Source organism: Sus scrofa, chromosome 3, assembly GCF_054392235.1.
Source record: "Sus scrofa isolate SSC_HxYL_T2T_F1_AM1 chromosome 3, Sscrofa_HxYL_maternal_Yorkshire_Landrace_v2.0, whole genome shotgun sequence".
Lineage (NCBI taxonomy): Eukaryota > Metazoa > Chordata > Mammalia > Artiodactyla > Suidae > Sus > Sus scrofa.
The window spans coordinates 64,100,490-64,128,005 of NC_139385.1; the positions used below are offsets into that span (position 1 = coordinate 64,100,490).

A 27,516-nucleotide genomic window follows, 5' to 3' on the forward strand; every position below is an offset into this window, starting at 1 on the left:
GGAGTTGCAATAGGCAAGATACTTTGTATTCTATTACAAGTTAATCACTAAAGGGACATTGCCTATAAGCTTAAATTATACAGGATGGCCCATCTCTGGGAACCCTGCCTCCCAGGTAATGCATGTTAAGCTAAAATACCATTGTTTAGCTCACAGGAAATACCCTGACCAGGTCCACTTGTGAAAGACAGCAAAGGAAGAAATTAACACATCCCCTCCTTCAGAGGCTGGCTGGAACCAGGAAATGCTCAACTTTACCTTCCCCTTTTAGTATAAAAGAAGCCTGAATTCTAACTCAGGCAAGATAGTTCTTTGGGACACAAGTCCACCATCTTCTCAGTCTGCTGGATTTCCTGGATTTCACTGTGCCTTGCCCCAACACCTTGTCTCTCAGTTTATTGGTCTGTGAAGCAGTAAGCAGTAAGAGGTTGGACTCGGTAGCATTTCCACACATTAAAACCTTGAGATATGGGAAGTCTTTTTTTCTTAACAGATAAGAAAATGGAGGGTCAAAATGACCAAGTGCTGAGTACTAGTTTCAAAAAGACCTCAGCATAAGCAGAAACTTATACTGACGTCTTTTTCCACCAGACGGCACCCCAATTGAGAAATAATTCCAGAGACAAAAAGGAAAAAGAATAAAAGATACTCTGAAGAAAATTTATCATGAAAGAGAAGAATAAAAATTCTCATGACAAAAGGCTTAATGGCTCTTAGCACTGATTTTTTTCTACTTACTAAAAATAGATTAACTGGTAAAATAACCAAAATATGGTGAAATCTATCTGAATTATTCCACTGAGAGATATTCTGTCTAGGCAAGTTTTCTGGATAGCTGACTCCTCAATTTTCCTAGATTCTTGCTTTTTTTTTTTTTTTTTTTTGGTCTTTTTAGGGCTGCACTCGTGGCACATGGATGTTCCCAGGCTGGGGTCCAATCAGAGCTGCAGCCACCAGCCTACACCACAGCCACAGCAATGCAGAATCTGATGCATCTGTGACCACACCACAGCTTATGGCAATGCCAGATCCTTGACCCACTGAGCAAGGCCAGGGGTCAAACCCTCATCCTCATGGATGCTAGTCAGGTTCCTTAACCACTGAGCCACCGTAGGACCACTTAGATTCTTTCATTTAAAATTTTTCATTTAAAATGAAAAATCTCTTATGAATCCATTTAACAAATTCTCTTTCTTTCTTTGGACCACTAAACATCCTTTAAAGTTTAGGGTTGGCAGTATAGCCCTCAGCGACTGGGAAACACCTGGGCTGAGGGGGCACCAGGGATCCTGATCTCCACACATCACCAGCTCACCTGCCTGTTCTATACTGTGGCCTTATTTTTGCACTGCTTTGCTCCCTCCTTTGGTGTCAATCGCCACTTTCATGCTTCTCTATCCATTCTATTTTCAGATTCCAATATGATGTGAGTAAACCAAGTTTATTTATAGAATTGCTAGAGAAAAAGCTACCATTCTGAGCACCTGCCATATGCTTGGCCTTGTAGACTTGAAGGCAATGAGCTCCCTCCCCTCCTCTACAGATACTGACAGAGACACCTGCGTCTTAGAATGGCTATGAGGTGAGAAGAGGCACTGATGCAGTCTAAAGGGCACCGTGATCCTTAGAGTCTGTGAGCATTAGAGTTTGCATTTGGACAAAAAACCTGTCTGTTTTGTGAGCCCAGCCACTTGGGTCAAAGGAGAAGAGAAATAAAACCTTTTGTAAAATGTAAAACTCTATATAGATATTTCCCTTATCCGTTTGGGGATTGGTAAATGTTAATAAGAGTTACATTTCAATCCATTTAAGAAGTAAGCAAACAGATGGAGTTCAGCTGAGACTACAAAGGGGGTGCAAACCCTCATTGGTTGGCTAATGGCCTCTGATCTCCCCAGGCAGGTGTCCTCACCTTCTATCCCACCTGAGATTGTGCAGATAAAATCAGAAGAGGGCCAGCAAAGAAACAGATCTGAAGGAGAAGAGTCAATACCAGGTTTTGACAGTTTTATTGGAAAATAAGTACAGTCCCTTGATCAATGATACGTGCTGTACATGAATCTGGTGTCTTTACGATACAAAAATATTCTGCTGCAGAATTATACAAACAAGTTTTTAAAAAACCCTTCATCATTAACCAGTACAAATATAATTTATCAAAAATGTCATTGAAAAAAATGGCTCAATACCCTTTCTTTCATAAAACAAAACAGAGGCAGAAGGAGGAAAAAACTCCAATAAGCCAGTTTTAACAACTCAAAGTGAAACACTTCATTGTATTCATAAACTTTTCCTAAACACTTAGACCCCAAAAAATTACCATCAGATAATGCAGTAAAAATGTAATTCATGGGGAAGATCTGAAAGGAAGAGCTTACAAAAGGTTTTGAAAAATTTAAGATAATCCATGGACATTTTTAAACAATAAAATGTGTTACATGTGCAAATTACTTCTGAAGGCACCTCCAACAAAGAGACACCCCCATGCCTCTCCTGCAGAGAGCAGGTCTCCTAACTGGAGACAGAACAAACTTCTCATAAAGTGACAGCCAAGAGTAAGTACTATCAGACTGAGAAGAACAGGTGCCTCAGGGCAGTTTCTCAGGGAAGGTGAGCTGGGGTAAAATTTTGGTCAGGTGGAGAAAATGAGAGGAGGATTTCTGGTCAAAGGAGGCAGGAAGAAGCAGCAGATATGAAAGGGCTCTGGGGGGAAGGTGTGAGGTACACAACTTCGGGATTCACATGGCAGAACTGAGAGAGGCCAACTGCATGGGTGGATTGGGGGTGTGAGGCGGTGGTGAAATGCTAGTGGGAGAACATGGGAAAAGGTGGTGGAGCATGGGCTTTAGCTCCTGAGCCGGAGAAACTTGTGGAGGTGTTCTAGAAAAAGCAGGATGCAATCAGAGCAGCGTCATAGGAGGGATGGTCAATCTGTGGACCATATGTGTGATGGTATAAAGAGGAGGTGACTTAGAAGTTGTCCTTCCAGAGAACTGACGAGTCAAGTAAAATGCTGAAGAATAAGGTGGAACCAAATGGTTCTTCCAGGGGAAAGCATTAAGAGTACATCAAATTCTCTGCTACTCTTGCTCTCGAAATTCACTCTTTCCTGCAGAAAGCTACAGTTACTTCCAAACTTTAGCATCCTAGAGAACCCCTTTGTTCATGAAAATGACAGTTTTAACGGTCTGTGAAATGAAATCCCATTTTTGGAACATGACTGCCCATTGTTGAGGGGTATGGAAAACACAAGGCAAATGGAAAATTCTCCAAGAATGCTTCTACTTTCCTCCAGGCAGTATTAGTCTCACTCTGCCTGAAGCAATGCCCAGCAAAGCCACTTTAAGGCCAGTGACCCTGCCCATCCCCAGACTGGGTCACAGCCCTGCCCTCAGGTGTGACTTCCCAGGGTGACTTCCTAAAGCTGTCTATAGGTGGTGAATATTTTCTGCATGTTCATTCCTCTTGTTTTCTGCCCCAGTTCCTTTTCCCAGTAGTTCAAACATTCAGACAGGGCATTTTTTGCCTTTTTAATGCACTTCCTAGGCTTTCTGCCCTGAATTGCCCTGGCCTGCTATTGTCACCACATCCTGTTCCATTAATATGTCCGATTCCAGATGACCTTAAGGATAAGGACTCTCCAGGTATGTGGTATGACTTTACAAGTCAGCGACATTTGGTTCAGCCCACAATGCCCAAAGACAGGAGTCACCAAGGAACTCTTGGCCAAGCTTCCCTACTATCAGAGAGGCACATGGACCTCCCTTGGCTGTTTCTCCATAAAGTCCGGCTGAGTGGCTGGGGTCAGCAGCTGGTGCTGGGATGAAGGTGGCTGTCGTTGGGCTGGCATGTGGTACCTGAGCTTCTTCCAGAACCTCGTGTTCACAGACTGTGCCCCCTCTGTCATGTCCCCTGACCAGCGTATGACCCCCTGTTTCTGCTTGATGAATTTTATGGATTCTGGCATTTTCTCATAGTCTTGGATTTTCTCCAGCTCCAGCAGGACAACTTTAATTCCTTCCTGAATGAGAGCATTGTACATAGCTATCTGCTCTTGAGATGAATTCCCCAGCCACCTGAATTCTGATGTTTCTCGGACCAAAATCACAATCAGTCTTCTGCTTTTCTTTATGTTTTCATTAGTAACCTCAGCAATGCCTGAAAAACACAAAGCACAGCATAGTAAGTAAACTTTCACTGTATAATCATTTCCTACAGAGCCAAATCCCCTCAAGGTTCTTTTCACCCCATCCCCTATGTCTCCTAATGCTCTTTTCTTACTTGAGATTGAAGGAGGTTCTCATTTTATAGAATAGCTCAAGAACTGACCCACAATAGGTAAAGGTTTCATGTGGGAGTCAGAAACTTGAAGTAGAAATTTATAAACTTCCCTGTTAAACCTCTGGATCTATTATCACTATTTTATGTAAAGCAACTACTGAATCTAACTATTCAGTTTTCCAAAACAAAGTAAAACAGTTAATGGTTATCCCAGTAGAATATAAGAAAAGTCAACACTCTGCAATTAATAAATATGAAAACTATCATCATACATCATTGAAGAGGTTCTTAAATTTGTCAAGTATATAAACACATGCCACAGCCTTCCAGAAAAAGGAAACTCAATTTGAGTAATTAGTTTAAGAAGACTTTTACTTTTTCCCACTGCATACATACTTTCCCCAACGTAGTCGTCCCTGCCACAGATAAACAGCTTATATCCACACTGTTTTTCCAAGACCTCAGGCAAGACTTTAAACACAAAAATATCTGAGTTAGAGGTGGACCCGTCACCAGGGGTCTTTGGACATAGTATGTATGCATCATATGTCTTTCCATCTGAAGCTAAAAGAAAAATATATTTAGAACCAAAAGAAAAAATGAGATTTAGTAAAGTCAATAGGGCAAACATGCATTTCATAATTATTAATGTTTGTACAATGGTATGAAGCAACAACACCAAAAGTATAATGCCTTTTTAAAGTGTTCATCTCTGACAAGTTTCTATTTATTGTGTTTTATACAAAGTTGTTCTTATATTATTTGATGGCCCCCTCGTATGCAAAGATTCACTACCCCTCAGTATAAAACTCCCTTTATCTTCCTATTCTTATCTTACCCAACTGTCTCATCCCTGAATTCTTTCCATTCTTCCTTTTATATATTAATGTAGTATTATTTAATGCAAGGTTTAAACAAAAGAGAGGGTACTTCCCCGATGCATGAAAACTGAATCAGTTCTTTCATTTGAAGGCAGACATGAGTGATCTCTTGTCCTACTCAGCACAGAGCAGGTTCTCAGCCATGGCTTCTCAATAACTGGATCTATGAGCAGAAGCTCTAAAAGCTTGTGTGTTACACTGTTATGAATACCAATGCAATAACTTAGAAGATAATACTGCTCAGTCTATTTAACACTATAATCGTATGTAATTATTTTGTATAAATCACATTTCATTTTGAAATTTAAGTAAAATCCCCTTAGCATCCTTTACATCTCTTAACTATCCTCTCTCCAACAGGAAAATATTGCATAGAACAGAAAATTGTACCTTTTTTCGGGAGAAAATCATAGCAGGTCTCTCTGTACAAGAGCACAATGTCAATCTTGAAGACTTTATAGATGAAAACAGAGCATGTAATTAGCAGTGTTACCATGACAAGTATACCAATCATGGGCTTGTGGAAATCAGGGACTATAGCAAAAAAACAGGAGAAAAAAATATTAGAGCTCAAAGAATTTAAAATTAGAGCATAGACAATTAAATGTTATCATTTCAAGGAAACCATATATGGGATGGGGATTGGCCTGTAATCCCAATCCCAAACAGTATTAATCCATTCATGATCTCTTATTAATGGCTATTAAAGTACAAAAGCCACTGAGAGCAGATACTGCAAAAAAAAACTAAGGTGCCTAGTATTAAATTTCCACCTAAGTAGTATATAATAACATAGAAAAACACCAAAGGCCATGTGATAGCACATTCCATAGTAAGCTGAGTAAAGTCAAAGTCACTCAAATGTCTACAAAAGTTCTGCAGAAGTAGAAGAGTCAGGTGGAGAAAGCTGAAGACTGGGGGAAAGGAAGGGAGAGTTTAGGGATGCAAGACAGGATGTTTCACGTTTCCATGTTCTCCTGGCTTCACATGCTAGTTATGCAACCAATGACTGCAGAGGAGTCAGGTGGAGAGGTAAAGGGGAGGATGATGGAGGAAGAAGAAATGAGAAGGAGCCTTCTAAATGTCAGGGGCCAAAAAAAAAAAAGAAATCAAATTGATTTTTGCATATCTATAAAAAAAAATAAATAAATGCCAAGAACTATCCAGGAAAGAGAATCTAAAAGATCTATTACTTCATTGCTCTAAATGCAGCTGTCCTGGGTATGAAGTAGAAATCAAGATCTATACCATATTCCAGACTAATATCCAATCGGCCCATTTTAAGTTCACATTTACAGTCTTTTTTACTGTAGCTTTGTACACGATCATGATAGCTGTGGTGTAAATCTTCCAGATATGTTTTTATTCAAGACCACCTGGACAACTCTTGGCTCTTTATATTTCCATATGACGTTTAGAATAGACATGCCCTTGGCAACACATGGACACAAACATATATCCACACCTGCACAAATACAGCTGGGATTTTGATTGGAATTTTTTGAATCTATAATTTGGGGGAAACTAACATCTTTATAACAGTGAGTCTTTGAATGAATACTGTATATCCCTTTACCTATCAGGTCTTCTCTAATTTATCTCAATAACGTATTTTTAGTTTGTATCACAGATTTTTGAACAATGCCTAAGTATTTGATAATGTTTGATACTACTGTAAAAGATATTTTTAAGCTTCTATTTCTTTGTTGTTGGTATTTATAGACATACTGAAACACTATATACACACACATACACTCATGATCTTGCTAATAAATTCATTTATTAATTCTAATACTTTTTCATATATTCTTTTAGATTTTCTTCCATGTACTATTCATAAATACCCTGTTATAATTTAACTACAAATTGTCTTAAACTATTTTACAAATACTTCCTTTTTTTAATTTTTTTTATTGAAGTGTAGTTGACCACAATGTTGTTAGTTTCAGGTGTACAGCATGTGTGTGTGTATACTATTTTCAGATTCTTTCCCCTTCTAGGTTATTAGAAAATATAGTTTCCTATGCCATATAATAGGTCTTTTTTGCTTATCTATTTTTATATATAGTAGTGTATATATGTTAATCCCAAATCCCCAGGTATTTTCCCTTTGGTAACTATAAGCTTTGTTTCTATGTCTGTGGGTCTATATAGGTTAGGTAAATAAGTTCATTTGTTATTTTTAGATTCAACATATAAAAGATATAAGACATCTGTCTTTGGCTTACTTCACTTAGTATGGTAATCTTTAAGCCCATCCATGTTGTTGCAGATGGCATTCTTTTTTATGGAAAAGTAGCATAATAATTACACACACACCATCCATATCTTATCTACTCATCTGTCAGTGGGCATTTAGGTTGCTTTCCTGTCTTGGCTATTATGAACAGTGCTGATATGAATATACTGGGGTGTGTATATGTTTTCAAATTATAGATTTTTCCTAGATATATGCCCAGGAACCAGATGGCAGGTTCATGTTGTAACTTTTAGTTTTTTAAGGAACCTCCATACTGTTTTCCAGAGTGGCTGCACCAATTTACATTTTGACCAACAATGTAGAAGGGTTCCTTTACAACAATGGAGAAAGTTTCTCCATGCTCTTCCCAATACATATTCTTAGTTGACTTTTTGATGATGGTCATTCTGACAAGTGTGATGTGATACCTCATTGTAGTTTTGATTTACACTTCTCTAACAGTTAGTGATACTGAACATTTTTTCACATGCCTGTTGCCTGTTTGCATATCTTCTTTGAAGAAATGTCTCTTTAGGTCTTCTGTTCATTTTTTGACAGGGTTGATGGGTTTTTGTTATTGAGTTGTATGACCTGTTTGTGTATTTTGGAGATTAATCCTTTTCTGGCTGCATCATTTACAAATATTTTCTCCCATCCTCCAGGTTGTTTTTTTTGTTTTGTTAATGGTTTCCTTTGCAGTGCAAAAGATTTTAAGTTTAATTAGGTACCATTTGTTTATTTCCATTACTCTATCGGACAGATCAAATAAAAAAAATTCTGCCTCTAAGCGTTTTTTAGTATCTGGTCTTACATTTAGAGCTTTAATCCATTTTGAGTTCACTGTCATGTGGTGTCAAGGAATGTTCTAATTTCACTGTACATGTGACTGTATAGTTTTCTCAACAACACTATTGATGAGATTGTCTTTTATCTACTGTATATCCTTGCTTCCACTGTCATATACTAATCGAACATAGATGCATGAGTATATTTCTGGGCTTTCTGTCCTCTCCATTGACCTATATTTCAGTTTTTGTACCAGCCACACATTTCTGATGACTGTAGCTTTGTAGCATACCCTGAGTCAGAGAGCCGCCTCCATTTCCATTTTTCTTTCCCAGGATTGTTTTGGTTATTCAGGGTCACCTGTGTTTCCATACAAAGTTAAAAATTTTTTGTTCTAGTTCTGTGAAAAATGCCGTTGGTAATTTGATAGGGATTGCATTGAATCTGTAGAATGCTTGGAGTAGTATAGTCATTTAAACAATCTTCTTATCCAAGATCACAGTATATCTTTCTATCCATTTGAGTCATCTTCTAATTCTTTCATCAGGGAGTTACCACTGCGGCTCAGCAGTTAAGAAACCCGACTAGCATCCATGAGGATGCGGGTTCAATCCCTGGCCTCCACCAGTGGGTTAAGGATCCAGCATTGCCATGAACTGTGGTGAAGGTCACAGGTGCAGCTTGGATGCAGCATTGCTGGGGCTGTGGTGTAAGCCGGCAGCTGTAGCTTCAATTCGACCCCTAGCCTGGGAACTTCCATATGCTAAAGATGCAGCCCTTAAAAGAAAAAAAAAAAGCCAAAAAAAATTTATTTCATCAGCATCTTACAGTTTTTGAAGTAAAGGTCTTTTTCCTCCTGCAGTAGGTTTATTCCTAGGTATTTTGTTCTTTTTAATGTGATGGTAAATTAGATTGTGTCTTTAATTTCTCTTTCTGATCTTTCATTGTTAGTGTATAGAAAAGCAACGGATTTCTGTGTATTAATTTTGTATACAGCAACTTCACTGGTTTCACTGATGAGCTCTATTAGTTTTCTGGTCACATCTTTCAAATTTTCTATGTATATTATCATATGCAAAGAGTGAGAATTTTACTACTTCTTTTCCAATTTGGATTCATTTTATTTCTTTTCTTCTCTGCTATGGCTAGGACTTCCAAAAATATGTTAAATAAAAGTGGCAATATGGACATCCTTGTCTTGTTCCTGATCTTAGAAAAAATGCTTTTAGATTTTCACCATTGACTATGATGTTAGCCGTGAGTTTGTCATACACAGCCTTTATAATGTTGAGGCATGTGTCCTCTATGCCACTTTCTAGAGTTTTTTTTTTTTTAACCATAAGTGGATGTTGAACTTTATCAAAAGCTTTTTTCTGCACCCAATGAGATAATTATATGGTTTTTATTTTTAAATTTGCTAATATGTTATATCACACGATTAGTTTAACAATATTGAAAAGTCCTTGCATCCCAGGGATAAATCTCCCTTGATTATGGAGTACGATCCTTTTAATTTCTTGTTTGCTTTGATTTGCTAGTATTTTGTTGAGGATTTTTGCACTTGTGTTCATCAGTGATACTAGCCTGAAATTTTCTTTTTTTTTTTTTGTGGTATCTTTGTATGGTTTTGATATCAGAGTGATGGTGACCTCATAAAATGAGCTTAGAAGTATTATTGCCTCTGCACTTTTTTGGAAAAGCTTCAGAAGGATAGATGATAACTTTTCTGTAAATATTTGGTAGAATTTGCCTGTTAAGCTACCTGGTTTGTGGACTTCTGTTTGTTGGAAGTTTTTTAACTGTAGACTCAATTTCAGTGCTTATATTAGTTCTGTTTATATGTTCTATTTCTTCCTGGTTCATTCTTGGGAAATTGTACCTTTCTAAGAATTTTTAATTTCTTCCAGTTTGTCCTTTTATTGGCATACAGTTTCTTGTACTAGTCTCTCTGGTCCTTTGTATTTCTGTGGTATCAGCAGTAACTTCTCTTTTTTCATTTCTAACTTCACAGATTTGGGCCTTCCCCCTTTTTTTCTTGAGTCTGGCTAAAGGTTTATGAATTTTGTTGATATTTTCAAATGACTACTTTTTATTTTCATTAAACTTTTCTGTTTTAGTCTCTATTTCATTTATTCTCTGATATTTATGATTTCTTTCCTTCTACTAATTTTGGCTTTTATTCTTCTTTCTCTACTTCCTTTAGGTGTAAGATGAGGTTGCTTATTGGAGATTTTCTTTGTTTCCCAAGGTTAGCTTATATGTCTATCAACTTCCCTCTTAAAACTGCTTTTGCTGCATCCCATAGATTTTGGGTCATTGTGTTTCTGTTGTCAGTTGTCTCTTTTTTTCTTTCCTCTAAATTTCTTCAGAGATCCTTTGGTTTTTCAGTAATATATTGTGTTTTGTGTTTTCTGCAATGTTTTTCTTGTAGTTGGTCTCTAATCACATAGCATGATAGTCATAAAAGATGCTTGATGTGATCACAATTTTCTTAATTTACTGAGGCTTCCTTTGTGGCACAGCATGTGATCTTTTCTGCAGGAAATTCCACGTGAATGTATAATCTGCTGCTTTGGAGGGAGTGCTCTATAGATATAATGAAGTCCATCTGGTCTAATGTGTCATTTAAGGCCCATGTTTCCTTATTGATTTTCACTTTGGATGATCTGTCCATTGATGCAAGTGTGGTATTAAAGTCCACTATTAACTGTGTTACTAGCAATTTCTCCTTTTATGTATGTTAACATTTGCCTTATATATTGAGGTGCTCCTAAACTGGGTGCATATATTTACAACTGTTAGGTTGTCTTCTTGGATTGATCCTCTGATCATTATGTAGTGTCCTGCTTTGTATCTTGTAACAGTCTTCATTTTAAAGTCTATTTTGTATGATATCAGTATTGCTGCTCCAGCTTTGCTTTGATTCCCATTTGCATGAAATACCTTTCTCCATTCCTTCATTTTTGGTCTGTATGGGTCTCTAGATCTGAAGTGGGTGTCTTGTATACATCATATATAAAGAGTCTTGTTTTTGTATCCATAGAGCCAGTTTATATCTTTTGGTTGGAGCATTTAATACTTTTACATTTAAGGTAATTATTGATATGCATGTTCTTATGCCATTTTGTTAATTGAATTGGATTTGTTTTGTAAATATTTTTCTTCCTTTCCTGTATGTTATCTTGTGATTTGTGTTTGGATTATTTTTTCTTTTTTTTCGTGAGATTTTTTTGGTACTTACCATGATGTTTTGCTATAGCTCTCTCTCTCTCTCTCTCTGTATATATATATATATGTATATGTGTGTGTGTGTGTATATATATGCACATATAAGCATATATGCACATATAAGCATATATGCATACATATATATATGCTTGTTTGAAGTTACTATCTTTTTTATTACTCAATGACTTTATTGCATTTAAAGTTGTACAATGATCATCACAGCATTTCCATCCCAAACCCCCAGTGTATCCCCACCACCCAACCTGTCTCCTTTGGAAACCATAAGTTTTTCAAAGTCTGTGAGTCAGTATCTGTTCTGCAAAGAAGTTCAGTCTGTCCTTTTTTCAGATTCCACATATCAGTGAAAGCATTTGATGTTGGTGTCTCATTGTCTGACTGACTTCACTTAGCATGATAATTTCTAGGTCCTTCCATGTTGCTAAAAATGCCAGTATTTCGTTCCATTTAATGGCTAAGTAATATTCCATTATGTTATATGTACCACATCTTCTTTAGCCACTCTTATGTCAATAGACATTTAGGTTGTTCCATGTCTTGGCTATTGCAAATAGTGCTGCAGTGAACATCAGAATATATGTGTCTTTGTGAGTCAAGGTTTTCTCTGGATAGATGCCCCAGGAGTGGGATTGCTGGATCAAGTGGTAGTTCTATGTTTAGTTTTCTGAGGAATCTCCATACTGTTTTCCACAGTGGTTACACCAATTTACAATCCCACCAAAAGTGTAATAGGGTTCCTTTTTCTCCACACCCTCTCCAGCACCTATTGTTTGTAGACTTTTTGATGACGGACATTCTGCCTGGTATAAGGTAGTATGTCATCGTGGTTTTGGCTTGCATTTCTCTAATAATGAGTGATGTTGAACATTTTTTCATGGTTTTTTTTTTTTGGCCATTAATGTGTCTTCTTTGGAGAATTGTCTGTTTAGAACTTCTGCCCATTTTTTGATGGGGTTGTTCGTTTTTTTGGTATGGAGCTGTAGGAGGTGTTTATAAATTTTGGAGATTAATCCCTTGTCAGTTGATTCACTTGCAAAGATTTTCTCCCATTCTGTGGGTTGTCTTTTTGTTTTGTTTAGGGTTTCCTTTGCTGTGCAAAAACTTTGAGGTTTGATTAGGTCCCATTTGTTTATTTTTGTTTTTATTGTCAATACTCTAAGGGGTGGATCTGAGAAGATGTTGCTGTTGTTTATGTCAGAGAGTGTTTGGCCTATGTTTTCCTCTAAGAGCTTTATAGTATCTGGTCTTATATCTAGGTCTTTGATCCATTTTGAGTTTGTTTTTGTGTATGATGTTAGCGAGTGTTCTAATTTTATTCTTTTACATGTGGCCATCCAGTTTTCCAAGTACCACTTATTGAACAGGCTGGCTTTTCTCCATTGTATATTTTTGCCTCCTTTGTCATAGATTAGTTGACTGTAGGTGCATGGGGTTAATTCTGGGTTTTCTATCCTATTCCACTGATCTATATTTCTTTGTGCCAGGACCATACAGTTTTGATGACTGGTATAGTCTGAAGTCCAGGAGCCTGATTCTTCCAGCTCCATTTTTCTTTTTCAAGATGTCTTTGGCTATTCTGAGTATTTTGTGCTTCCAAACAAACTTTAAAATACTTTGTTCAAGTTCTGTGAAAAATGTCCTTGGTACTTTGATAGGGGTTGCATTGAATCTGTAGATTGCCTTGGGTAGTATAGTCATTTTGATAATATTAACTCTTCTAATCCACAAGCATGGTATGTCTTTCCATCTATTTGTGTCATCTTTGATTTCTTTCATCAGTGTCTTATGGTTTTCAGAGTACAGGTTTTTGTCTCTTTAGGTAGATATACTGCTAGGTATTTTATTCTTTTGGATGTGATGGTAAACGGGATTGCTTACCTAATTTCTCTTTCTGATCTTTCATTGTTAGTATATAGAAATACAGTCAATTTCTGTGTATTGATTTTGTATCTTGCAACTTTGCCAAATTCATTGATGAGCTCTAACAGTTTTCTGGTAGAGTCTTTAGGATTCTGTAGGTATATAGTATCATGTGATCTGCAAATAGTTATAGTTTTACTTCTTCCTTTCCAATTTGGATTCCTTTTATTTCTTTTTCTTCTCTGGTTGCTGTGGCTAGGACTTCCAACACTATGTTGAATAGTAGTGGCGAGAGGAGACATCCTTGTCTTGTTCCTCTGATATCTTAATTTCAAATGCATTTTAATTTATAGTCTCCTCCCTCATGATTACTAGTTTTGATATCTTATTTGTGTGTGGATCATTTCCTACCTTTACAGTATGTTTGCTTTACCAGTGAGCCTTCCCATTTCATAATTTTCTTGTTTCTACTTATGACCTATTTTTTTCTGCTTAGAGAAGTTCCTTTAGCATTTGTCATAGTAGTGGTTTAGTGGTGTAGAATTATTTTAGCTTTTGCTTGTCTGTAAAGTTTTTGCTTTCTCTGTCCAATTTGAGTGAGAACCTTTCTGGGTATTCTTGTTGTTTTTTTTCCCTTTCATCACCTTTAATATATTGTGCTTATTCTCTTCTGGCATGAAGACTCTTTGCTAAAAAAATCAGCTGATTGTCTTATGCAGAGTCCCTTGTATGGTATTTGTTGCTTTTAATATTTTCTCTTTGTCTTGGAGTTCCCACTGTGGTGCAACAGAATCAGCAGCATCTGCAGTGCCAGGACACAGGTTTGATCCTTGGCCCAGCACAGTGGGTTAAAGTATCTGGTGTTGCCACCTGTGGTATCAATCACAACTGTGGCTTGAATTGAATCCTTGACCCAGGAACTCCATATGCCACAGGGTATCCAAAAGGAAAAAAATATTTTCTCTTTGTTTTTGATTTTTTTGTCAGTTTGATTACTATGTGTCTCAGCAAGTTCCTCCCTGTGTTATTCCTGTTTGGGACTCTGACCTTCCTCAGCTTGAGTGACTATTTCCTTTCCTATGTTAGGAAAGTTTTCAGCTATTATCTCTTCAAATATTTTTTTAGTGCCTTTCTCTCTCTTCTCCTTCTGGGACCCCTAGAATGCAAATGTTGCTACATTTGACATTCTCCCAGAGGTCTCACAAACTGTTTTTGTTTCTTTTCATATTTTTTCCCTAATTCTGTTCAACAGCAACGATTTCCACCACTCTGTCTTCCTAATCTAATTCTGGAGCTCCATGATAGGTCAATGAGTCTAAACTTTTAAAACTTTCAAAAGCGAAACCCATACTTCAAAATAAGTAGTCTCAGCCCATTTTAAGAACTATTAACAAAGCAAATAAAAAAACATTAATGGCAAAATTTTGAGGAAAAATTATTTTAGTGATATGAAATGTGAAGGAGGCAGTAAAAGAAAAAAATTGAGGAACCAATGAAGTAACAGAAAGGACAGGAAGGAAAGAATGGAATTTTAAAGAACATCAATGAAATTAAGAGGAAGGGGAAGCAGAATAACCATTTAAATCATCTGCCAAAGGCGTAAAATATCCAATAGGCCATGAGGAATCACTTATTCTTAAAAGGCTTAAGGGACATAAGATAATGGTGGAGTAAAAGGCCCCTGAGCTCATCTCCTCTCAAGAGCACACCAAAACCACAACTAACTGCTATACAACCATCAATAGAAAATATTAGAACCTATAAAAAAATACTCTATATCCAAAGCTATAAAGAAGAAACAATAAGAGAATAAGAGGGGTGCACTCATGATATAATCAAGTCCCATAGCAACCAGATTGGCAACCACTAACTAGAGAATATCACAGAAGTTTTCCCCCAGGAATGAGAGCTCTGAGCCCCACATCATGCTCCTCAGCCTAGGGCTCTGACATTGAGACCCCCCAGAGCATTAGGCTTTGAAAGCCTCCAAGGCTTGATTGCAAGAGCTCCACAGGACTGGAAGAAACAGTCTCAGTTCTTGGAGAGTGCATACAGTATCTGACATGCACCAGAACTCAGGACAAAAGCAGTAACTTCATAGGAACCTGGGCCAGACCTACCTGCTAGTCTCCTAGGGACAAGTTTTGGCTCTCTCTGGGGTCATAAAAGCTGGTGGCAGACATAACAGAATTTTCACTTAAGTGAATTCTGGATGGAAGCAGATATCTTGCTTGAGTCATTAGCACCAAGACCTGGCCTCACGCAACAACCTGTAGGCGCCAGTGCTAAGACATCTCAGTCTAAGCAGCCCAGAGGGCAGGAACACAGCCCCACCTATCAACAGACAGGCTTCCTAAAGACTTACTGAGATCACAGCCACCTCTAGACATGCCTCTGGACATGGCACTGTTAACCAGAGGTCCAAGACTCAGCTCCAGCCAGCACCAGGCAGGCACCAGCCCCTCCTATCAGGAAGACTATCCAAGCTTCTAGGCCAGCCTCACCCACCAGGTGAAAGACATCAGAAGCAAGAAATCTGTGATCCCAAAGTCTGTGGAACTGAGTCTACAAACAAAGGTCAGAACCTACCCTGGGACCAACTGGACCCTTGGGTGACTAGAGGGGAGTGTGCTGCTGGGGCACATAGGACATCCCCTACAGAGGGCCACTTATCCAAGGCCAAGAAATTTAACTAACCTGCTACATACTTAAATACACAAATAGAAATTTAAATAAAAATAAATGGCAAAAGAATATGTTCCAGACAAAGGAAAAAGATAAAACCCCAGAAGCATAACTAAGGGAAGTGGAAATAGGCACTCTACCCAAGAAAGAGTTCAGAGTGATGATCATAAAGATAATCTGAGAACTCGGGAAAAGAATATGTGCACAGTGTGAGAAGATTCAGTAAGTTTTTAGCAAAGAATTAGGAAATAAGAACAACCAGAGTTGAATACTACAGTAACTGAAATGAGAATTACACCAGAAAGAAAAAAGATGTTAGGGAGTGTTCTAATTTCATTCTTTTCCATGTGGCTGTCCAGTTTTCCCAGCACCACTTATTAAACAAGCTGTCCTTTATCCATTGTATATCCTTGCCTCCTTTGTCATAGATTAGTTGGCTGTAGGTGCGTGGGGTTAATTCTGGGCTTTCTATCCTGTTCCACTGATCTATATTTCTGTCTTTGTGCCAGTAGCATACAGTTTTGATGATTGTTGCTTCGTAGTATAGTCTGAAGTCCAGGAACCTGATTCCTCCAGCTCCATTTTTCTTTCCTAACATCATACACAAAAACAAACTCAAAATGGATCAAAGACCTAGATATAAGACCAGATACTATAAAGCTCTTAGAGGAAAACATAGGCCAAACACTCTCTGACATAAACAACAGCAACATCTTCTCAGATCCACCCCTTAGAGTATTGACAATAAAAACAAAAATAAACAAATGGGACCTAATCAAACCTCAAAGTTTTTGCACAGCAAAGGAAACCCTAAACAAAACAAAAAGACAACCCACAGAATGGGAGAAAATCTTTGCAAGTGAATCAACTGACAAGGGATTAATCTCCAAAATTTATAAACACCTCCTACAGCTCCATACCAAAAAAACGAACAACCCCATCAAAAAATGGGCAGAAGTTCTAAACAGACAATTCTCCAAAGAAGACACATTAATGGCCAAAAAAAAAAAACCATGAAAAAATGTTCAACATCACTCATTATTAGAGAAATGCAAGCCAAAACCACGATGACATACTACCTTATACCAGGCAGAATGTCCGTCATCAAAAAGTCTACAAACAATAGGTGCTGGAGAGGGTGTGGAGAAAAAGGAACCCTATTACACTTTTGGTGGGATTGTAAATGGGGGCAACCACTGTGGAAAACAGTATGGAGATTCCTCAGAAAACTAAACATAGAACTACCACTTGATCCAGCAATCCCACTCCTGGGCATTGACTGAAAACCTTGACTCACAAAGAAACATGTACTCCGATGTTCATTGCAGCACTATTTACAATAGCCAAAACATGAAAACAACCTATATGTCCATCAACAGAGCAGTGGATCAAGAAGATGTGGTACATATACACAATGGAATATTACTCAGCCATTTTTTAAATACCGGCATTTTTAGCAACATGGATGGACCTAGAAATTATCATGCAAAGTGAAGTCAGCCATACAATGAGTCACAAACATCAAATGCTTTCACTGACATGTGGAATCTGAAAAAAGGACAGACTGAACTTCTTTGCAGAACAGATACTGACTCACAGACATTGACAAATTTATGGTCTCTGGAGGAGACACTTTGGGGGGTGGGGGGATGTGCTTGAGCTGTGGGATGGAAATCCTGTGAAATCAGATTGTTATGATCATTAGACAACTACAGATGTGATAAATTCATTTGAGTAATAAAATCAAATGGATGAGAAAAAAGAAAGAAGCAAGAGCACAATAAATAAGGATGGATCACTGAGCTGAAGCACAAATATGTACAATATTGTGTTTGATTATACAATTCATGAAAACTAATAACTTCAGACACCCTCTCTGGAAGGAGGATATTTAAGCTTCCCCGGTGCATCCATCAAATAGTCACTTACATAAAAATATTCATTAGAAACACAGGATGACCAGACTTAAGTTGCTGCTAGCTCTGGAAATAGAATGATTACTAAACTGTCTGCATCATCAAAGAAATTACACTCAGGTAAAGAAAACTAAGTATGACAGAACTATAATGAGGACATTGGGTACTACAGAAGTATGTAGCAAGGCCCATCTGGGCAGAGAGCTGGGTTAAGAATAGGCAGTAGGACAGGAAAACTTCCTAAAAGAATAGCTCAACTAAAAAGTGAAAAAAGAATGGACGTTAAGTTGGTTAAGAGGAATCTAAGAGTGCTCTGAGCAGAGGAAATATCATTGTAAACCTCAAGGTCATGGAATCTTATCACAATAAAACAAAACTGCATTTCAAATAAATAGTTGTGTTATTTACCTGGATGTATTAATTGGATATATGCTGTCCTCGTTCCATACGTATTCTTGGCTAAACAGATGAATGGATGTAGAAAAAATTTACTTTCGACTACTGAAATATTAAGTGTTGCGAGGACTGTACTCCTTCTTTTGTTTAAAGGATTCTCCAGTCTGTTCAAAAGAGAGTAAATGAAATTGTTTAAATTGCATCTATTACAGATAAGATATGTGTATACATGATTTATCTCTTTATTGCATAAATTGCAGCTGAAGTAATCACCAGCCCTAAGCACAGGTATAACAATCAACCTGCTAGCAACACTGATCTGGTATTTTATAGTCCTAAGACGACTGTCAGTAAAAGACTCAGTATCAGAAAAAAAAGAAATTAAAATTACCAGCTTCCAAGAAGGAAAATGAGGGCAGAGGGATTCTGGTTTCCATTGGGGCACAAATATAGAAAGCAAGAGTAGATTGGGACAGATGACAAAGGGTTTGCAGGTGATACTAAGGAGTCAGTTTATCCCTAGAGAAGTAACAGGGAGCCATAAGACTTGAGCAAGGGAGTGCCTGATTCTTAGCCACATTTAATGAGTTTTTGCTAAAGTACTTTAAAAACTGAATGATATTAAGTGTAATTCAGGACAACTGATTCACTAGGATTCTGCAATATTTTTAACTGAATCTAGCAGAAAGCTTTCTAAGAGGTCTGGAATTTACACCACAATGATAGCATCTTTACCTGAAATGTATAAGATCTTATGAATCCTGCTTAGCTTAGCAAAAACTCAGTATGGGCAGCAGAGGCAATCAATGACCACTAACCCTTGCTATCAGATTAAACCATAATGGTTATATAAAGTATCACATGGAATTTAATATCAAAATGTCTATCTCATGACTGGCTTTTAGCATACTTACTGTGTGAAATCTTCCTTCAGCACTGGGTCTTTTTCATCAACTATTGATCCATTCCACTTCCAGTAGACAAAGTCACTCACCCGGCCAGTCACATTGCAGATCAATTGGAGCTGAGATCCTGCAAAGCAATGTTTTTTGGGGTTTTTTTTTTTTTTTGTCTTTTTTCCATTTCTTGGGCCGCTCCCACAGCATATGGAGGCTCCCAGGCTAGGGGTCTAATCAGAGCTGTAGCTGCTGGCCTATGCCAGAGCCACAGCAACGCGGGATCCGAGCCGTGTCTGCGACCCACACCACAGCTCATGGCAACGCTGGATTGTTAACCCACTGAGCAAGGGCAGGGATCGAACCTGCAACCTCATGGTTCCTAGTCGGATTCGTTAACCACTGCACCACAACGGGAACTCCAGCAATGTATTTTTAATCATAACGTTAATGAACTTTATATGATCTATCTAGATTAATGACTGTTGAATAAAAAATTTTAATCCTAGGAAAGCACAAAGAAAAAGAAAAATTTCCCTTATATTCACCAGCAAGAGATAATAACTTTTAGTAATTTCATATATCTCATTCCTTACCTTCTATGTTCACATAGGCAATTTTTTAAATGAGGTGTTACCATCTACTATTTGCAACTATTACACATAGAGAATTTCAGTTCACAAGATTAGCCTTCCAAAATAGGCTGTTTCAAGGCTCCTTTAGTATCCCGTAATACCTACTCTGATAACGCCTTTCCCATTGCTAAACATAATTTGTTTCTAATTTTTTATTATTATGATTAATATTCCAATGAACATTCCTGTTTATCAACATTGTACATATCCTGAAGTATTACTCTGAATAAAAATCTGGCAGAATTGAGTTAAAAGAGATCCATATTTTAAAAGCCAACACCCTCCTCTCCCAAGCAAGATACTCTACATTCTCTCCAGCAGTGTATGCTAGAGACTTAGCTCCAAAAACACAAGACACCAAATGGTTTTGGTTGGTCATTGCCAACTGAAAGAAGAGAACAAATTTCATTTAAGTTTTCACCTGCACTTCTTCAGTTCATGGTGAATTAACATGTTTTTCATAAGCTCAGTATTCATTTGCCTTTCTTTTAAGAACTGTTTGTTGTGCGTCATGTCTATCACTTAATTGAATTCTCATAGTAACCTTACAGAGGTATGGAAGCTCTTTATTCATCAAGGATATTTTAACTCTTTATCATACATGAAAACTATTCCAAATGCTTTTCAGACTTTGTTGTTTCCATTTTGTTTTGGTTTATGGAACTTCTTTAGTGTAAATATTTTTATTTTGTATTTCACCATATTTGGCCAAATTTGTAACTGTTTCATCTTAGTGGTTTTCACTATTTTTTTCCTAAAATCTCTAAGATGAAATCAGGAAAATATTCCATGTATATTTCATGCATACATTATTTTGATTGTTTTAGTTGTTCAATCTGTCTAGAATATAACTGAGTATGGTAAGAAAGGGAACTTTAATGTTTTTATCCAAATAGTTAATTATTCCAGAACCACTTACTGAATTATAAATCTCTCCCTCACTAATTTGTAATGCTGCTTTCATCATAAAATAGTTTATCATTTGGGACTTTCTCAGTTGATCTGAACGTTCCCACTGATGTCAGGAGTACCACACTCTTAATTACCAGGCAATTAAGGGTATACAGTCATGTCATTTAGTGTTTTTCTTCACTATATTATCTTAATAATCTCATCATTTTATTTTTACAGGTGAATTTTAGGATCATTTGCCAATTTTTAAGTCCATTCATATTTTTATTGGAATTCCACTAAATCTAAAACTTCATGTTGAAAGTCAATGTCTTTAAAATTTCCAGTTTTTCATAAAGAAAAAAATATCTCTATTAGAGTTTTCCTTAAAGTGGTGTTTCTCAAGACTGTTTTTATTATTTTCTCCCCTTCCAGCTTTTTTTAGACATTTTTATTGTTATTTCCTGCCTCCCTAGGAATTTCTAATACCACAATAAACAAGAGATCTGTTGATTTAGAGTTTTTTCACTCCCAATATTTCCCTTTTGGAGACAAAATCCTGCCAACTTAAAAATGTATGCTTTAAATGTCTCAATTTTGTTGAGATTTTTATATCAGAGTGTGGGCTACTGTTTGGTTGTTTTCCTCTGCCTTATAATTCCATATATTTTTTTAAAGATTTTAAGATTATTTCTAACAAGTCTGATATTTCAGAATATTAATTATATCTGGCCAATTAGTAGAACATTAATTCTCATTTCCCCCCAGTAATTCTGAGATTTGTAGGTACATAATCATATGATCTGAAAATGAGAAAGTTCTTTTCTCCGCTATCATCAGCATACCTTGGTTTTTTTTTAATCTTTGCATTAGTGGGCACTTCTGGAACATACTGAGTAAGCTGGTTATGTGAGCTTCTTTGTCTTGTTCTGGACTACATCAGAGTTCCTGTTGTGGCTCAATGGGTTAGGAAGCCAACATAGTCTCCACAAGGATGCGGGTTCCATCCCTCACCTCCTCACTGGGTTAAGGATCTAGCATTGCCACAAGCTGCTGCATAGTTCACAGAAGGGGCTTGAATCTAGCATTGCTGTGTCTGTGGAATCAGCCTGCAGCTCAGATTTGACCCCAGCAATTTCCATATGCCAAGGGTACAGCTAAAAAGGAAAAAAAAAAAAAAACCTAACATCTAGACATGCAGTATTTCACCATTAAAAATGGTGACAACTGGTTTGAGTTGGTGTTATTACATAAAGGAAATATTCCTCAATTCCTATTTTTCATTTTATTGGTAATTAATATGAAATCTTATCAAATACCTGATAGATACTTTTCAGGATAATCAGATGACAGACTGATCAGGTCTCTAATCAATGTGGTATATTAAAATAATCATTTCCTAATATAAAGTTACTCTTATATTTTGGAGATCAAATTTAGGCTCTAGAGCTCTTAAGTATACTTTCCTAGAGCATGCCTTCTCAACAGGGCAAAATGTTTCTTGGTTTCTCTATGGCAATGGTTTGCAGCCCTCCAAAGGGCCATACTGTATCAACAGATACATGATGTATCTTGGTATTAAATGTCTGAGAAAGAAAAAAAGACGGGGGGAGCAAGGATGCCTTGTTAGTCTCTACAGGGGAGTGCTCAATAATGATGGAAAATAAAAAAGGTTGAAAACACTGCTCTGGATTCTACTGGCCTGTATTTAAAGTTTTCACATCTTTGTATCTAAGAATGTCTTTATATGACCTTCCACCATGCATAACAGCTTGGCCAAGTACAAAATTCAAAGGTCACAAATTGTACCTTCTAGGAGTTCCCGTCGTGGTACAGCAGAAATGAATTGGACTAGAAATCATGAGGTTGCAGGTTCAATCCCTGGCCTCACTCAGTGGGTTAAGGATCTGGCTTTGTCATGAGCTACATGGTTTTAGGTTGCAGATGCAGCTCAGATCCCATGTTGCTGTGGCTGTAGTACAGGCCAGCAGCTATAGCTCGGATTTGACCCCTAGCCTGGGAACCTCCATATGCCACAGGTGCAGCCCTAAAAAGCAAAAAATAAATAAATAAAAAATAAAAATAAAAACAAATTGTACCTTCTAATCTGTGCACAATTTGTTCATTCTCTTCATGCAGCTACTATTACAGAAGAAACTGCTATATGCCAACTTGATATTTGACATTTTGCTACAAAAATCTGTTTTTATGTTGGGACCAATGGGTTTCCAACAGAACTTCGAGCAATGACAAAAATGTTTTATAGCTGTGCTGATATAGTCACGAATCCCATGTGGCTATTCAGCCCATGCCTAAGGGATTAATTTTTAATTAAACTAAATTTACATGTATAAAGCCACATATGTCTAGTGGCTATTATACTGCATAGCACTGTCTTTATTCTTGAAGTAAAGCTTTTCACTAACTTGGAAAAATAGTTTTCTAGAAAGACTATCTTTTTGGCCTATAGTCTTACTCTTCTACCTAAAAGCTGAACTCTGGTTATAAGAAATCCATCCTATGTCAAATAAGTTACATTTCTTATTCTTAGGCCTACTGAACTTGGTCTTTGGCTGGTGTTTTTATGAGTAATGCATCCATAGGAAGGTAAGCATAGGCCAATCATACATAGCTAGATGACTGACAGGCAAGAAATCTAAAGAAATGTTTAATACATAATCTTTGTCACTTTCCCTCTAATTTTAAGTATATCCAGTAAACAGCTTAGTCTATGTGCAGTAAAGGTATAGTTTATCTTAATTTTCGAGTTCTAAATTCTGATTTCAGCATATCCTAGATGGAGCCCACTTACCCAAGATCACTTCCATCGTCTCATTGGCTGGACTGACAATTTCAGGTGTCGTGATCCTGTGTTTCACTGAAAGAAAAGCATCCACAGGGCTTCTCATTCTCTTATAGATCAGAATCTCAAGAGATGACAATAATTGGCAAAATACACCAAATATACCACAGAGCATCTGCCTGATAGTCCCTTCAGTAACCAAATCATACAAGGCAGCTGATAGAAGGCAAGAGGTAAAGGTAGGAGGCCACAGCAAAATCATAAACCCCGAGGCCTTCTGAAATCAGAGTTTGGTGCTGCTAAAAACCCCACACACATCACTGGGCCTTGGGTCTATAGACAAGTGCCTCTCTTCATGCAAATCAGGAAAAATGAATTGTCATGGAAAAGTACTTCCCCGGATGAAGCACTGTTAACCAGAAGCCATCTAGTGCTAAACCTGCTTATAATCAGTATTTTTCACAATGACTGACTGAAGAGTGAAAGCCACATAGTTATTGAAGAATGCCAAACATTTTGGCATAATTTATTCAAATGAGCATTAAAAATTTTTTCCAACAAAATTAATCTTTTATTTATAAGACGATGGGCTTCCTGGGTTGATCAGGGGCTGAGACTGAGAAACTACGAACTTGAATACCCATGATTCCACTACAGTCACACACACACAAAAAAAACTCCATCAGAGAAGGATATTGTCACTTTTGTTCCCTAATGTATGCCTAGAACAGTGTCTGGAACATAGTAGATGCCCAATAATTTTTTAAATTTTATTTTATTGGAGTATAGCTTATTTATAATGTTGTATTACTTTCAGGTGTACAGCAAATTGAGTTAGTCATACATATAAATATATCCATTCTTTTTTTCCATATAGGTTATTACAAACTATTAAGTAGATTTTCCTGTGCTACACAATAGTTCTTGTTAATCACTTTATTTTATACAGTAGTGTGCATGTGTTATTCCCACCCTCCCAATTCTTTCCTCCCCAATGGTTTCACCTACGGTAACCATAAGATTTGTTTTGAAATCTGTAAGTTTGTTTCTATTCTTTAAATAACTTCTTTTGTATCATTTTTATTAGATTCCACATAGATGATATATGATATGTCTTTTCCTGACTTCAGTTAGTATGATAATCTGTAGGTCCATCCATGTTGCTGTAAATGTCATTATTTTATACTTTTATGGCTGTGATATAAAGCTCCATGAGATGTTTATATATTTTGGAGACTAATCCCTTGTCCATCCCTTTGTTTGCAAAGATTTTCTCCCACTCTGTGGGTTGTTGTTTCATCTTACTTATGGTTTTCTTTGCTGTGTAAAAACATTTACATTTAATTATGCCTGGTTTATTCTCATTTTAATTATCATTCTCCTATTGATAATAATTATTCAATAATTATTATTGAATCAAGCAATTTATGTCAGAAAGTGTTCTGCCTATGTTTTCCTCTAGAAGTTTTATATTATCTGGCCTTATATTTAGGTCTTTAATCCATTTCAAATGTACTTTTGTGTATCATGTTAGAAAAGGCTCTAATTTTGTTCTTTTACATGCAGCTGTCCAGTTGTCCCAGCACCACTTAGTGAAGAGACTGTCTTTCCTCCACTGTATGTTTTTGCCTCCTTTGTGATAGTTTAATTGATCATAGATGCTTCAGTTTATTTCTGGACTTTTCATCCTGTTCCACTGATCTGTACTTCTGTTTCAGTACAAGTACAATACAGTTTTTAACTGTAGCTTTGTAGTCTAGTATGAAGTCAGGAAGCCTGATTCCTCTAGTTCTGTTTCTCTTTTTCAGTATTGCTTTGGCTATTGGTGGTTTTTTGTATTTCCATACAAATTTTAAAATATTTTATTGTATTTCTGTGGCAAATGTCATTGGTAACTTGATAGGGACTGCATTGAACCTGTAGATTGCCTTGGGTAGTATAGCCATTTTGACAATATTGATTCTTCCTATCCAAGAGTGTGGTATATCTTTCCATCTGTTTGATTTCTTTCATCAGTGTCTTATATTTTTCAGAGCACAGGTCTTTTGTCACTTTAGGTAGGTTTATTCCTAGGTATTCTTTTCAATGCAATAGAAAATAGAATTGCTTCACTAATTTCTCTTTCTGATCTTTCATTGTTAGTATATTGAAATGCAATCAATTTCTGTTTATTAATTTTGTATCTTGCAATTTTACCAAATTCATTGATGAGCTCTAACAATTTTCTAGTAGTGTCTTTATGATTTTCTAGATACATCTGCAAACAGTGATAGTTTTACTTCTTTTCCAATTTGGATTCCTTTTATTTCTTTTTCTTTTCTGATTTCCATGTCTAAGACTTCCAAAACTATGTTGAATAAGAGTGGTGAAAGTGAACATCCTTATCTTCTTCCTGATCAGTTTTCTGCCATTGAGAATGACATTAGCTGTGGGTTCGTCACATATTGTCTTTATTATGTTGAGGTAGTTTCCCTCTAGCCCCACTTTCTGGAGAGTTTTTTCAGAAAAAAAAAAAAAAACAGTGGGTGTTGAATTTTGTCAAAAGCTTTTTCTGCATCTACTGAGATCATTTATTCTTCACCTTGTTAATGTGGTGTATATCACATTGATTGATTTGCAGATAATGAAGAATCCTTGCATCCCTGGGATAAACCCCAGTTGATCATAGTGTATGATCTTTTTAATATATATTTGGACTTGGTTTGCTAATATTTTGTTGAGGATTTTTGCATCTATGTTCATCAGTGATATTGGCCTGTAATTTTTTTTGTGGTATCTTTGGTTTAGGTATCAGGGTAAAGGTGGCCTCATAGAATGAGCTTTAAAGTGTTCTTTCTTCTATAATTTTTTGGAAGAGTTTCAGCAAAATAATTGTTAACTCTTCTCTAATGTTTGATAGAATTCACCTGTGAAGCCATCTGGTCCTGGACTTTCATTTTTGGAAGTTTTTAAATAACAATTTCATTGCTTGTGATTGGTCTACTTTTTTTTTTCTATTTCTTCCTAGTTTAGTCTTGCAAGGTTGTACCTTTGTAAGAATCTGTCCATTTCTTGTAGGTTGTCCATGTTATTGGTATATAGTTGTTTATAGTAGTCTCTTATTATCCTTTGTATTTCTGTGGTGTAAGCTGTAACTTATTTTTCATTTCTAATTTTATTAATTTGAACCCTTTTTTTCCTGATGAGTCTGGCTAAAGGTTTTCAATTTTTGTTTCTTTTCAAAGAACCAACTTTTGGTTTTGTTGATCTTCTCTATTGTTTTCTTTGTCTCTATTTCTTTCTGTTCTGATCTTTATGACTTCTTTTCTTCTACTAACTTTGGGCTTTTTGTGTCTTTCCTTCTCTAGTCTTCTTCATTCTCTAGTTGCTTTAGGTGTGAGATTAGCTTGTTTGAGATTTTTTCTGTCTCCTGAGACAGGATTGTATCCCCTCTCAGAACTGTTTTTTCTGTGTCCCATGGGTTTTGGATTGCCATATCTTCACTGTCATTTGTCTATAAGTAACAAAAAAATTGTCTAAATCTCTTTTGATTTCCACTTTAATTTCTTCAGTGATCCATTAGCTATTTAGTAGCATATTGTTTAGCTTCCAGGAGTTTGTGGTTTTTTGCTGTTTTTTTTTCTTTTAGTTTATTTCTAGTGTCATGGCATTGTGGTCAGAGCAAATGCTTAAAATAACTTCAACTTTTTTAAACTTAGCAAGGCTTGATCTAGGCCCAAGATATGATCTATCCTGGAGACTATTCCATGTGCACTTGAGAAGAACATATATTCTGCTGCTTTTGGATGGAATGTTCTATAAATATCAATCAAGTCCAACTGATCATTTAAGGCCTGATTTTCCTTGTTGATTTCCTATCTGGATGATCTGTCCAGATAGGACAGTGGGGTTGATGTAAGTGGGGTTGTGTTAAAGTCCCCCACTATTATTGTATTACTGCTAATTTTTCCTTTTTATGGCTGTTAGCAGTTACCTTACATATTGTGGTACTCTTCTGTTGA

At 36.7% G+C, this 27,516-nt stretch overlaps 1 protein-coding gene across 4 annotated transcripts in view; it reads right to left on the reverse strand.

Moving 5' to 3' along the window:
• Positions 1-1,992: 1,992 nt before the first annotated feature.
• Positions 1,993-27,516, reverse strand: part of IL1R1 (interleukin 1 receptor type 1) — a 94,442-nt gene continuing 68,918 nt past the window's right edge. For 2 of the 4 annotated variants that reach the window (XM_021087129.2, XM_013995920.3), the window contains exons 8-13: positions 23,525-23,590; positions 19,205-19,322; positions 18,303-18,454; positions 5,553-5,696; positions 4,678-4,752; positions 1,993-4,158 (exon numbers count right to left, since the gene is read on the reverse strand). In XM_021087129.2, coding sequence (XP_020942788.1) covers positions 3,743-4,158; positions 4,678-4,752; positions 5,553-5,696; positions 18,303-18,454; positions 19,205-19,322; positions 23,525-23,590 — 971 coding nt within the window. In that variant the 3' untranslated portion in view covers positions 1,993-3,742. Of the gene's footprint in view, positions 4,159-4,677; positions 4,846-5,552; positions 5,697-18,302; positions 18,455-19,204; positions 19,323-23,524; positions 23,591-27,516 lie in introns of all 4 variants that reach the window. The other 2 variants (XM_013995919.3, XM_021087127.2) reach the window with 1 other exon arrangement.